A 13991-nucleotide genomic window follows, 5' to 3' on the forward strand; every position below is an offset into this window, starting at 1 on the left:
AAAGGGAGAGAGAAAGAACACAAGGGAGAGAGAGAGAGAGAGAGAAAGGGAGAGAGAAAGAACACAAGGGAGAGAGAGAGAGAGAGAGAGAGAGAGAAAGGGAGAGAGAGAAAGAACACAAGGGAGAGAGAGAGAGAGAGAGAGAGAGAGGGAGAGAGAGAGGGAGAGAGAGAAAGAACACAAGGGAGAGAGAGAGAGAGAGAGAAAGGGAGAGAGAAAGAACACAAGGGAGAGAGAGAGAGAGAGAGAGAGAGAGAGAGAGAGAGCACACAGGGAGAATGAGAACCAGAGCATCATTCTGGTGCATATCCTGCTGGGGATCAAACTCAGGACCTTATGTTGGAGGACCCAACACCTTATTGATTGTACCGCCTTCTGAGCCAGCACATTCTTCTTATTTTAGATAGAGAAATAAAAACAAAGAAGGCCAGAGAGATGGAGACATCATAGCACTGTTCCACCATCCATGGATTTCCCGTAGCACCTTGGTGCTCCCGTGTGGTACCAGAGTTTGAACCCAAGTCTTTGTACATGCTAACTCATGCGCTCTACCGGGTGACTTAGCTCAATAGCGGCTATAGGTCCGTTGAGACAAATAGGAGTCTTACTTTGCTGGCCCATCATTCTGCCCAACCTTAGGGTCAGCTGCATGTCAGACTTGCCCCAAACCAAGATCTGGCCATCTCGAAGGACTGTTGACTTTCTCAGTGTCTTGCACATGTTCCAGTCTCTGGCAAGTAAGAAGCTTTTTATTAATTTCTTTTTTTAACTGTGCTGCTCAGAAGTGACTTCCAACCAATGACTCTAGAAACACCGTTATTGAAGTATACTTGCCTAAAAAGCCTTGAGAAGGAGTAGCCATACTATCATTGTTGTATAATTGCAAATGAAAAGAAAGTTGGGTAATGCCAACTTGAGAAAAAGTTTTACTTCAAAGGAAGGATAAGTGTTTCTCCAATATGATGAGGCTTGAAAAGAAAAGGCAGTTCAAAAAGACCAAGCGAGACAGCGGAGTGCAGGCGGTCTGCCTGACGCAGGTCTCTGTCTGCCTGTAGATATCTTCATGCTCCTTGTGGCCTTGACTTGTCCTTGCATGGAGCCTGTCTTTATGAAAAGAAAACGTTCTGTGGACTGGGCGATGGCCACACTTGGTGCAACTGCATGTGCCAGCAACCGGTAACTATTCCATGATGAATGATCCCTGGGATCAGGCTGCCACCTGCCCCGACTTCAGCACACACACGCACACACACACACACACACACACACACACACACACGAGTATGATTTCATATACTGTGCTTCTGAATGTGGCATTGGAACACAGATCATTTCAGAACATCTTTGCACACGGAGATAGACTTCCTGTTGTTTTCGACGGGTTATGTTGTTTTCTCCCGGCTGGCTTCACGGGCAGGTAACAGACGACCAGGGACTCATGGTTGAGCTGTAGGCAGTATCTCTTTATTCATGCAGGACGCAGCACAATCTAAGACGAGCTAAGCTAAACTCAAGGTAAAGTACAGTACAACTCACAATGCTGTCTTTATATATACTTGCCAAGTAGGGTGGAAACAGGATGTGACATAGAGAGGGTGGAGAGAAAAGTGACTGGCGAAAATCAGAGTGTGACAAGGAGGGGGTGGAACAGGCGAGAATCCTATCACTGAACCACAAATGCCCTGGAGGGAGGGTGGTGCTTGTTAACAGTGGTTATGTAAATAGAATGAATATGTAAATAGAATAGTGTTAAGCAGGGGGGATTTAAACCAAATGAAACAGAAGGGGTCTCATGCATACCCACAACTTCCCACCTAGGAGTACTTACGCCTTTTGGTCATCAGAACCACACACACACACACACACACACTCACACACACTCACACACCTCACTCACACACATACTCACTCTCATACACTCACACACAGACACACACACACACACACTCACACCTGCACTGTTTTGCTTCTAGGAAATCAGTGTGTATTTCACCAGTTTCTACAGAAGATGAAATGAAACTGAACTCCAGTCCTTTTATGGCTGACTTTACAACCACACCAGAAGAGTTAGAATTGCTATCTTATAGTCAGAATGATACCCTCTTTATGGTTAAATAGAAATCTGGCAGGGGTATGATGAAGTTAGTTGGAAAATAGTATATATATGTGTGTGTGTGTGTGTGTGTGTGGTTAGAAATTTGGTGAAGTTGCTGAGCTAACAAATGTGTGTTTTTAGATGTTTTCATTCATGACAGGTGTGGATTATTAATTTCATGCTAACATTTTAGACAATTTATAATATCCATTTAAATTCAATTTTCTATTGTAGATAGAAGACTCACAAATAATGTCAGTATGACAGTAATTTGATAAATTTGAGATGGAACATATTTCCTAGAAACATGTTCTAGATATTTTTAATGGAATACAAAAAAGTCATGTCAATGTGTCCCAGACTAAACTCTGCGCAATACTGAAAGCACAGTACACTTAACTCCCACGCAAACAAAGTTTGTTTATGTGAAGATGCCTCATCTGGGCTTTCCTAGTTAGTGAGGTCAAATTCTAGTAACTCAGTAGCCATGATAGTTGAGTACTTACTGCCGGAGGAAATCAGAGTTGAGGATTTAGGCGACGACTCCTTTAATTGAAGTTTGATGTCAGATGTTTTCTTTCTCCTTTCAGTGACTGCTGGAGGCTGTCAGGTGGGTTGTGACTAGATGGACCTGTACTGTCAGCTGCTTAAGCCGCCATTTCCTTAAAGGGGAGGGGCTTCCCATGTAACACTTTAAGAAAGTCACTTCTGGGCTGGGGGAAATTTCTAAATCAAATTATGAGAACTGAGTTGTGTCACTGATTATCTAGTTGCTTGCTGAATATGCATTTTGGATACCACATCTTTCTCAAGACATTTTGCTAAGACATTTTTCTTGCAAATGAAAAAGATGTAAACCACTATCTTCAGCAAAATGCGGAAAATGGTTATTTCCTTGCTAACAAGTGTAAATATTATGGTCCGAAGCTATGAGGTAACACTTTTGTAAGGCATAACATGTCAGGCAGTTATGTTATGAGCATGCCATGATACCTTAGTTATAATTACCCAAGCAGATATATCTACATTACTGTTAACCCCAATTTTACAGAGAAGACAACATATGTAGGCAGTCCCCTGAGTTGTATAACTGGTATCGAAATGGCTGACTTGCTTCTAGTCTTACAGAAAAAGCTGCGGGCTTCTGATTGTTGGGGGTGATGCTCCCTGTGGCCTTGTCAGACATGGCCTTGCTGGTATTTGTGTGCATACCTGCTATACCTAGCTGGTGGGTTGCTTTTGTTAGGTAAGAAGGTGAACAGGAATCCAGTCTTGCTACTTCTGCTTACCGTCACACTGGATGTCCCAACCCAACTAGATCTCACCTCCCCCACCCCCACACACCACACAAACACACAAAGATGAAAAGCGTCTAAATGAGAAAGGAGGAAGTAAGATCATTTCTGCTTGCCAGAGACATAGGATGTAGTAGACTTGAAACAAAGAAAATGTGGAGGTGGAGATATCTATCTATCTATCTATATATCTATATCTATCTATATATATATATCTGCTGTTTGCCACTGTCCTCAACTGCCTCAAATGGTTTTAAAGTTCCCTAGAAAACATTATCTATTTGTGAAATTATACTGCCTTCAATACAACTTCAGAAAGTAAAGAGAAAAAAATAAAAGAAAGTGAAGTCCAGACAAATTCGAAATAGTCTTAGAACAAAAATCACATTTTTTTTTTTTCCTGGCTGAGGAAGAAAAAGAAAAGATCCATTTTAAGAGCAAGGCCATTTTTTTCTCATTTTTTAAAAAAATTAGTGATTTAACATTGATTTACAGAATTCTGAGATAACGGGGTAGAATTCCTAGAATTCCACACCATCCCTAGCATGAAGTTCTGTGTCTCTGTTCCCCTCACTGGAAACTGCATCAGTTCTCCCAAGACCACAGAGATGAATTGACTCCTGTTCCTGTAACTGTTTATCAGTAATCATATATACCTGTCCTTTCTAAGTCACACCTACATCCGTTGCTACTTCTGAACGCTGTTCCTTTTTCCCTCTTCTCTTTCCTGATGGTCATGATGGAATTGGGTTTCAAAGCCCTTAAGGCATCTTCCCTAACATCTCCCCGCCTCTGGGAGTATGGACTAAAATTCTTTATAGAGTGCAAAAGGTGGGAGGTCTGGCTTCTGTAATTGCTTTTCTGCTGGACATGGACATTGGCAGGTGGATCCACAACCCCCCCCCCCCCCAGCCTGTTTCTATCTTCCCCTAGTGGGGTAGGGCTCTGGGGAGGGGAGGTTCTGGGACACACTGGTGAGTGAGATTCTGGGACACAATGGTGACTTCCAAGGAAGTCAGAATGGAATCATAGTAGCATCTGCAACTTGGCAGGTGAAATGCAGTACAATATAAAGCAGGACAAAATGTCTAATGAACAAGACGCCAAATGTAGAAATAGAGCAGATCTGAGGGTGGAAAGAAGCTAAGTAGTTTATTTCAGGTATGTTCCTAGGGGCCCATGACTTTGGTAATTTTTGCTTGACCTTGATAGCTAGCCTAGAGGCTGGGTCCTACCCTGCCACTTGAGGAAGACGGGTCCTGAAATGAGTGCAGCCTAACAATGTTCTCAGCTGTGACCATGGACCGTGAGCTCAGGCTGACAGAGACTCAGAGGTCACACGGGCTCCTGTGATAAATGTGAACAGACACGGACCCTGAGCCAGATTGATGGGGTAAACAGTTAATTGTGTTTATATACTTTCCTCAAGTTTGGAAGTTACTCTAGTCCTATGTCAACTCTGATACCATCTTTCCAAACAAGGACTTTTTTTTTTTTTTTTGACGGATTTGGCTATTAAGAGCCTGCATACAAAAGACTAAAAGACAAACACATGCTTAAGGAGTATGATATAAAACTGGGCAGCAAATATCTGGAAAGTTCAAGTTCAGACCGAGCTGACACCAGAGAGAATGCTAAACAGAGGAGGATTCTTTAAAACGAAACTCAAAACAAGAAGAACTAGTGAAGACTAAGCTCATTGCTTGAGGCAGATGCCATAATATTAACAGGACGAAAAACAGACTTACTCTGAGTTCTTCTCTCTTTCTTTATCAGACTGACGTCATCTTCAGACTGAAACTTGTGACATAAATACGGCTAAGCATACATCCAAGTAAGGTTGGTGATGATAGTAATCCATGTGATTACAGTTTGTTGAGTTTCTACTTGGGACTGGTTAGTAGAAAAGAAAATTCAGTTATTTTTCCCCTGGTGCTTGTGATGTCTGCACATGGCAGGTATTATTATTATTGCCGAGGCTCGGGGAAGACTTAGGAGCCTGAAGTTCCTTAAGCAGTAAGCGATGCCCTCAGTATATATTCAGGTCAACTTAACTACAAAGTCTGGTCCTTGTTCTTCTTCTTCTTCTTTATTTATTTCACATAATATCAGTTTCAGCTGTATACTGTAATTATTGAAAGAATTGGATCGACCTTCCCGTGGTGCATCCCGTGAGTCCCCATTCACTGGGGAAACTGACGATCCTTCCTAGCCGACTGAATCCACAGGGATCCCAGTCACTTTCAAAGCCAGCAACAAGCAGCTCCTGACAGCTTTCAACCTGACGCTGTTGACTGGCTACGGAAGAAGGGCAAACGCTAGAAGAAGAATTGAAAGAATTATTTGAAATATATATATATATATATATTTATGTATGTGTATTGCATTTGCTAACATTTTATTTTAATGAGAGAGATACAGAGAGAGAGAGACAAGGAAAGAGGGAGAGAAGGAGAGAGAGAGAGAGGGAGAGACACTGGTGCCCTGCTCAGCTCTGGCTTATGGTGGTGCTGAGGCTTGAACCTGGGACCTAAGAGCCTTAGGCATGAGAGTCTTTTACAAAGCCATTCTGCTGTGTTCCCAGACTTTATGGTGCATTTTTGAACAGGGTTATTTGGGGTCGTTTGTTTTTGTTGTTGAGTTGTATGAGTTCTTTACGTATTTTGGCTCTTAGCACCTTATCGCATGCGATTCACAGATAATCTTCTCCCCTGAGGCATGTCGCCTATCTCATTTTTGTTGACGGTTTCCTTTGCTGTGTAGAAACTTTTTAGTTTAAATAAACAAGTTTTAGCCCACTTGTTTATTTTCTGCTTTTGGCAGGACACCCTGACATCCTTGCCTGTCAGCACCCAGCTATTTTAAAAAGCATTTGTAAGGCTTATCAGCAAGCAAACAGAAAACTGAGTGATGTTGTTACAGAACTCTGATATATAATTGCAGGAGAAAAGAGAAGACTGGGATATGAAAATGATGAAATAAGAGACAGACTGTCCTGGGCTCAGGCAGGTGGATCAGCAGTAGAGCCCTTGTCTTACAAGCTTGGTGCCCTGGGTTCCGACCTCACACTGCTCATACTGAAACTGTGCTGTGTTCACGCCTCTCCTTCTCCCTCTTTCCTTCCTTCCTTCCTTCCTTCCTTCCTTCCTTCCTTCCTTCCTTTCTTTCTCTCTCTCTCTCTCTCTTTCCTTCTTTCTTTCTTTCTATCATTTTTCTATTTTCTATCTATTTTTCCTTCCTTCCATTCCCCCCCCTTTTAATTATTTTATTTTATTTTATTGGATGGACAGAGAGAAATTGAGACAGGAAGGGGAGACAGAGAGGGAGACAGAGAAAGTTAGACACCTGCAGACTGACCTGCTTTGCAGATGGGGTGTGGGGGCTCAAACCCGGATCCTTGTGCTTAATACTACTATGTGTACTTCACCTGGTGCACCAACATGCCCGCACCCCCCATCACCACATGCGAGAGAGGGGGGGGGGAAGAGAAAGAGAGAGGGGGAGAGAGAGAGAGAAATATGGAAACACTGCCTTAATTTCTTTTCGGTTTTAGTTTTTAAGGCTCAGCTTAGGTGCTTTTTGGCTCACTTGAGACTATTACGCAAATAAAGTTTTACATGACAGTAGACACTCTTTTTTCTTTTCTTTTTTAAAATTTTATTTATAAAAAGGAAACACTGACAGAACCATAGGATAAGAGGGGTACAACTCCACACAATTCCCACCACCAGAAAACTCCATATCCCATCCCCTCCCTTGATAGCTTTCCTATTTTTTTTTTAATTTTTAAAATTATCTTTATTTATTATTTACTGGATAGAGACCATCAGAAATCGAGAGGGAAGGGGGGTTGCTAGAGAGGGTGACAGACAGAGAGACATCTGCAGCACTGCTTCACCACTTGTGAAGCTTTCCCTCTGCAGGTGGGGACTGGGGACTCGAACCTGGGTCCTTGCACATTATAACATGTGCACTCAACCAGGTGAGCCACCATGGCCTCTAGCTTCCCTATGCTTTCAGCCCCTGGGAGTGTGGACCCGAGGTCATTGTGGGGTGCAGAAAGTGGAAGGTCTGGCTTCTGTAATTTGCTTCCCCGCTGAACATGGGCATTGACAGGTGGATCCATACTCCCAGCCTGCCTCTCTCTTTCCCTAGTAAGGTAGGGCTCTGTGAAAGCGGGGTTGCAGGACACACTGTTGGGTTCATCTGTCCAGGGAAGTCTGATTGGCATCATGCTAGCATCTGGAGCCTGGTGGTTGAAAAGAGAGTTAATCTACAAAGCCAAACACATTGTTGGCTGATCAGTAGACAGTAGACACCGTTTGGGGGTAGTGTAGGTTCACAAAGCATTTCAGATGAGACTCTGCTTTTCTTACTGGTAGCCCGATCACTTGACAGAGGATCCCACATGGATCAATTTGAATGAAGCTCAATTTAGCTGGGTGGGTTCTGATCTGGTTCTATGCAGGTTATTGACTTTAAACAGACTGACTATATTAAAATCGAGACATTATATATATGATCCCCCCCCCCCTGCTTATCCATATGGTCACTCTACCAAAAAAGAAAATAAAAATTTTGACCAGAATTGTTCTTAATAAACCCTCACTAATAACTGGTTTTTGTTTGTTTCTTTTTACCTTCTCTGTGTTTATGAATTATCTATGTCCACCCTCCTCAAGCTGTGTTTCTAAAGCTCTCTAAGTGTGCAGGAGAAGCTGATCGGCGTCATTCTGTGTGAGCAAAGCTTGGGATGTGCTGATCTCTGTATTCATTTGCTCTGAAGGGATAGGCATCAAGTTCACTGATCTGTCACTTAGGGAATTACATTCAAAATCTGGACTGAACTGTTTGTTTTCTGTTTGAGTCCTCATTGTATCCTATATCTTCATCCATGTCTGTCAGCTCATATGACTTCTTTGCTTCTTTGGTTTAATGATCTGAGCAAAGGCTTAGACTTGAGCCCTGGCACCACATGGGAGCACCATAGCACTGGGGAAGTTGCATCGATGCTGAGCAGGTGCTGTGGTGTCTACCCTTCTCTCTCTCAGAAAAAACAGAAAAGGCCCAGCATAGTGGAATCATATATATGCAAGGCCCTGGCACTACAAAAAATATAATTTTTTAAAAAGAATGTTTATTCTTTTTTACTGATAAAATAAAAATACCAACAAGACCATAGAGCTTCAATTCTTTTTTTTTAAAGAATTTATTTATTTATTTATTTGTAAGATAGGAGGAAGAGAGAGAAAGAACCAGACATCTCTCTGGTACATGTGCTGCCAGGGATTGAACTCAGGACCTCATGGTTGAGAATCCAGTGCTTTATTCACTGTACCACCTCCTGGACCATGAGCTTCAATTCTTCTTCCTCCTCTTCTTCTTCTTCTTCTTCTTCTTCTTCTTCTTCTTCTTCTTCTTCTTCTTCTTCTTCTTCTTCTTCTTCTTCTTCTTCTTCTTCTTCTTCTTCTTCTTCTTCTTCTTCTTCTTCTCCTTCTTCTCCTTCTCCTTCTCCTTCTCCTTCTCCTTCTCCTTCTCCTTCTCCTTCTTCTTCTTCTTCTTCTTTTTGCGTCCAGGGTTATCGCTGGGGCTTGGTCCTTCACCACAAATCCACTGCTCCTGGAGGCCATTTTTTCCCCCTTTTGTTGCCCTTGTTTATCGGTGTTGTTGTCACTATTATTGTCGTCATTGTTGTTGGACAGGACAGAGATAAATCGAGATGGGAGGGGAATACAGAGGGGGAGAGAAAGACAGACACCTGCAGACCTGCTTCACCGCCTGTGAAGCGACTCCCCTGCAGGTGGGGAGCCGGGGGCTCAAACCAGGATCCTTATGCTGGTCCTTGCGCTTTGCGCCTCGTGCGCTTAACCTGCTGCGCTACTGCCTGTCCCCCTCAATTCTTATTTATGCTTTATGTTTTAGGGTTTGAGGAGGCATTGATGTGGTATGTGTGGTATCCAGTAGCTTAAGGTGGAAGAGTAACTTGAAGTAACACATAGATGTCACATCAAAATAATAATAAAATGCCTTCTAATGATTTGATCAGAGATTATATTCTGTCTGTTAAAGATGACATTAAAATATATTGAATGAGATGTAAGAAAAGATAAGTATTTGACTCTATGATGACAGACACTGCTGTTTCATATACAGTCAAAAGCAGGGTAGCTCTAGGGTAGCGTCAGAATCTTGGAAATCAAGGGCTCCTTGCTATGGTACCATGATTAGCTAAGAAGCAGGGACAGCCTCAAGTTCTGAAGAGTAATTGCTGCCTTGGTTATTTGAAGGGATTGTGTTATTGGCAATGGATCTATTTCAGGGTCCCTTTGGTTCATCACAGTGAAGTGTTTTCCACTAATAGAACTTCCAGTAGGCACTAATCTAAGTGCCTTTATTTTTACTGATCTTCAAAGAATCGAAGTTGGAGGACTATTTACATATATACCTTGCAGTGTTAAAAATAAAACATAGCAGTGTAGGGAAGATAGCATAGTGGTTTAGCAAAAAAACTTTCAGGCCTGAGGCTTCAGGTTCAATCCCTGTCCACCCCACTTCTATCTATCTATCTATCTATCTTTCTTTCTTTCTTTCTTTCTTTCTTTCTTTCTTTCTGTCTATCTATCTATCATCTATCTATCTATGTATCTATGTATCTGTCTATCTACCTACCTACCTACCTAACTATCGACCTAATTAATCTGTCCATTTGCTTGAATATTCTTTTTGAAAATTATATTCATTTATTTATTGGATAGGGACAGCCAGAAATTGAGGGGGAAATGGGTGATTGGTGGAGGGGGGCATAGAGATAGACACCTGCAACACTGCTTTACCACTTGTAGAACTTTCCCCCTGCAGGTGGGAGCTAGGGGCTTGAACGTGGGTCCTTGCGCACGATAGCATGTGCACTCCAACAGGCCCATTACCACCTGGCCCCTTTCTATTTGTCTATTTGCCTACTATCTCCCTCATTAAACTGAAACAAACATAAAATATTCTTTAAAAGATAATAAAATATAGCATAAGTCTGAAATAAAGTAGAATTACTCTCACCCAGTATGTAGACTGGAAGCAATGTTTGTAAGATTTTTCTTTTCTTTTTTTTATCTTTATTTATTTATTGGAAGAGACAGCCAGAAATTGAGAGGGGGGAGGGGTAGATGGAAAGAGGGAGAGACAGAGAGACACCTGCAGCCCTACTCTACCACTCGTGAAGCTTTCCCCTTGCAGGTGGGGACCAGGGGCTTGAACCCAGGTCCTTGTGCACTGTAATGTGTGCACTCAACCAGGTGCGCCACCGCCTGGCCCCGTAAGATTTTTCTTACCAGGACACAAAGTAGTGGAATTAACAAGATTTTATTGTATTAGCAAAACAAAACGTTACCAGAAATGATAGCTGGTATTCAAGCCCAGACTTGGAGTGAGCGCCTCAATAGCATCAACATGTGGAGAACGGAATGGAATGGTTGTGTGGTGCCCAGTGATTAACTAGATAATACTAACAAGGGAATGATGAAGAGACTGTCACTGAACAAATGACATAAAGGGTAATGTAGGAATGACCATCACATGGTCTTGGCTGACCATGAGAAATCACGAGAGCACTGATTGTGATGAAAAAAGTTTGCCGTCTTTTTTTTTACCCCCCCACCTTTTAAAAAATTTCTTTGGGAATTGGGCGGTAGCACAGTGGGTTAAGCACAGGTGGTGCAAAGTGCAAGGACTGGTATAAGGATCCTGGTTTGAGCCCCCGGCTTCCCACCTGCAGGGGAGTCGCTTCACAGGTGGTGAAGCGGGTCCACAGGTGTCTATCTTTCTCTCCCCCTCTCTGTCTTCCCCTCCTCTCTCCATTTCTCTCTGTCCTATCCAACAATGACTACAACAATAACAACAACAATAATAAAAAAATTCTTTATTGGGGGATTAATGTTTTACAGTCAACAATAAATACCGTAGTTTGTACATGCATAACATTTCACAATTTTCCACACAATGATACAACCCCCACTAGGTCCTCTGCCATCATATTCCAGGACCTGAACTCTCCCCCCACCCACCCAGAGTCTGTTACTTTGGTGCAATATACCAACTCCAGTCTAGGTTCTGTTTAGTGTTTTCTCTTCGGATCTTGTTTTTCAATTTCTGCCTGTGAGTGAGATCATCCCATATTCGTCCTTCTTCTGACTTATTTCACGTAACATGATTTATTCAAGCTCCATCCAAGATGGGCTGAAAATGGTGAATTCACCATTTTTAATAGCTGAGTAGTATTCCATTGTGTATATAGACCACAACTTGCTCAGCTATTCATCTGTTGTTGGACACCTGGGTTGCTTCCAGGTTTTGATACGTCATCTTTTGTAGAATTTTTGCTACATTTGCCTCTCTGTACCAGAGTACTTCACAGTAATAATCATACTGGCTTCAAACATAGATTCATGCATCTCTTTCCTAGTTGATTATTGGGTCACTGATAGCAATTATGGACTGTGTCTTATGGAAAAAATTATTAGTCATTTAATACTGATGTACATAAATACATGTCAGCAGGGATGTAATTCCATACTGTTCTCACCACCAGAGTTCTGAATCTCCATTGCAAACTAACGCCAGGTCTCCTAGGGCTGCAGACATGGGTTCACTGTCATCTCTACAACTATCTGTCTACATTTGTATATAATGGCCCCTTTTTCTCCCAGGTCCAGTCCTCTCTTCCCCTCCAGGCCACTCACAGCCCTGTTGCTACATCCAAATGTTTCTCCCTTTTTCCTCCTCTCTCTCCAGGTCCTGATGGAGCTGGAGTTCAGAGCCCTCTTATCTTCTAACTCCTATCCCTTCTCCCCCACTGAGAATATGTATCAACATTCTTTTTGGGGTGCAGAAGGTAGGAGTTCCAGTCCCTGTAACTGCTTCTCTGCTGGACAAGGATGTTGGCTGGTCAACCCACTCCCCCAGCCTGTTTCTGTCTTTCCCTAGTGGGCTAGAACTCTGGAGTGGTGAGGTTCCAGGACACATTGGTGAGATTATCTGCCCTGAGAAATCAGGGTGGAATCATAATAGCAACTTGGCATCTGGAAGGTGGCAGGGTATAAAGCAGACAAGGAGGGCCAGCCGTTATTCTGTTCCCCTCTGTGCAAGCCCCTCACCTCTTTATGAGAACGTTCATGTCTAACCTGACTTAATATCAGACTACTGCTTGTCCTTTTGTCAGGCCTTGCATTGGGGATATGAGTTTCCAATTAAATAGTAGGAACTGTTCTAGATTCTTAAGAAAAAGCTGTCACTGGAATAGTACATATTCTTTGTACTTTGGAAAGATGACAAAAATTATAATGGTTTTGCCTACCTTTTTAAAAAATAAACACACACTGAATCTCTCTGGATTTATTGACTTTAGAGAGTAGACTGAAAAGTACACCATGCTCCCACTCATGGCAGGACAAGGTCTTCTTTAGGACGTTCATTGTCTTTATTTTTTCTTTTAATTTTATTTTTGTTTCCCCTTATTGGCAGCAATTTCTGATGCATCATGAGCATTTTCACCTTTGTATAAAATTTATCAAAGACAGGTTCCTCTTCCTATTTTGCTCTCCACCCCCTCTCCTTAGACCAAACTCATCATGGCTGCCTTATTGTCTCCTTGACGTAGGTGTTCACAGATGCTTTTTTTTTCTTTTCTTTTCTGCTAATTTTATTTATTATTGGATAGAGACAGCCAGAAATTGAGAGGGGAGGGATAGATAGAGAAGGAGAGAGACAGAGACATCTGTAGCCCTGCTTCACCACTTGTGAAGCTTTCCCCCCTGCAGGTGGGGACCAGGGGCTTGAACCTGAGTTTTTGTATGTGGGGTCATCCTGGGAGACCGGGGCGGCCCCTGGGGGCTCTAGGGGGGTCCTTGGTGATGAGAGTCATGTGCGTAGAGTGGAAGGAAGCACAGGAAACACACGACCAACCAGCTGTGGGAGAAGCCTCTTAGGACAACTCGTTTATTATGGGATACAAGTAAGTAGATATACCCAAGGCTCCGAAAGAAGGTTGAGGTAATCATTAACCTACACACAATGCATAGTTACATCTTGACCTACCAAGTATTTGATCACAACTGGAAAGTTACCATACAAGGTCTGGTCATGAGCTCACAATGTGTAGGCAGGTATTTTTCCCTCAGGATAAATTACAAGCACCTCTGGGTAGTGGGGAGGGGAGTGGTTGAATAAAGCCAGGATATTTGTGGTGGGTTTCAGGTTGGCCATACACAATAATTCATGGCCTTGGTTCAAAAGGGATGGAGGAGGGGCATGTACAGGAAGGTGCCCTGTCTGGAAAAGCCCACCCCTCAGAAGTTCATGAGGTCAGGAGGACCAGTCGACTGCACCCCCACTTAGACTCTTATGGAAATAGTGGCTTGGACTGCCCAGACAGTGGGCCCTTTCCCCACACATGTGCGCTGTAATGTGAGCGCTTAACCAGGTGAGCCACTGCCTGGTCCCCACAAATGCTTCTTGACTACCGACTGTCAAGTTGTTTCACACAAGCCTTCAACAATAAACCAACGAAAGGCTGTAGGCATTTAGAGAAAGCAGATCCTGAGTTTTTTTTA

General features: G+C 42.7%; 2 protein-coding genes across 4 annotated transcripts in view; both read left to right on the forward strand.

Moving 5' to 3' along the window:
- CRADD (CASP2 and RIPK1 domain containing adaptor with death domain) overlaps positions 1-13991 on the forward strand; it is a 251414-nt gene that overhangs the window by 125085 nt on the left and 112338 nt on the right. The window lies entirely within an intron of this gene.
- LOC132539232 (oocyte-secreted protein 2-like) lies at positions 1277-2118 on the forward strand (the record flags this gene model as incomplete). Its single annotated transcript, XM_060193381.1, has 2 exons — positions 1277-1346; positions 1958-2118. Coding segments are annotated over 2 exons (231 nt in total), but the record flags the coding sequence as incomplete, so codon positions are not given.

The sequence above is a fragment of the Erinaceus europaeus genome, chromosome 7, assembly GCF_950295315.1.
Source record: "Erinaceus europaeus chromosome 7, mEriEur2.1, whole genome shotgun sequence".
Classification (NCBI taxonomy): domain Eukaryota; kingdom Metazoa; phylum Chordata; class Mammalia; order Eulipotyphla; family Erinaceidae; genus Erinaceus; species Erinaceus europaeus.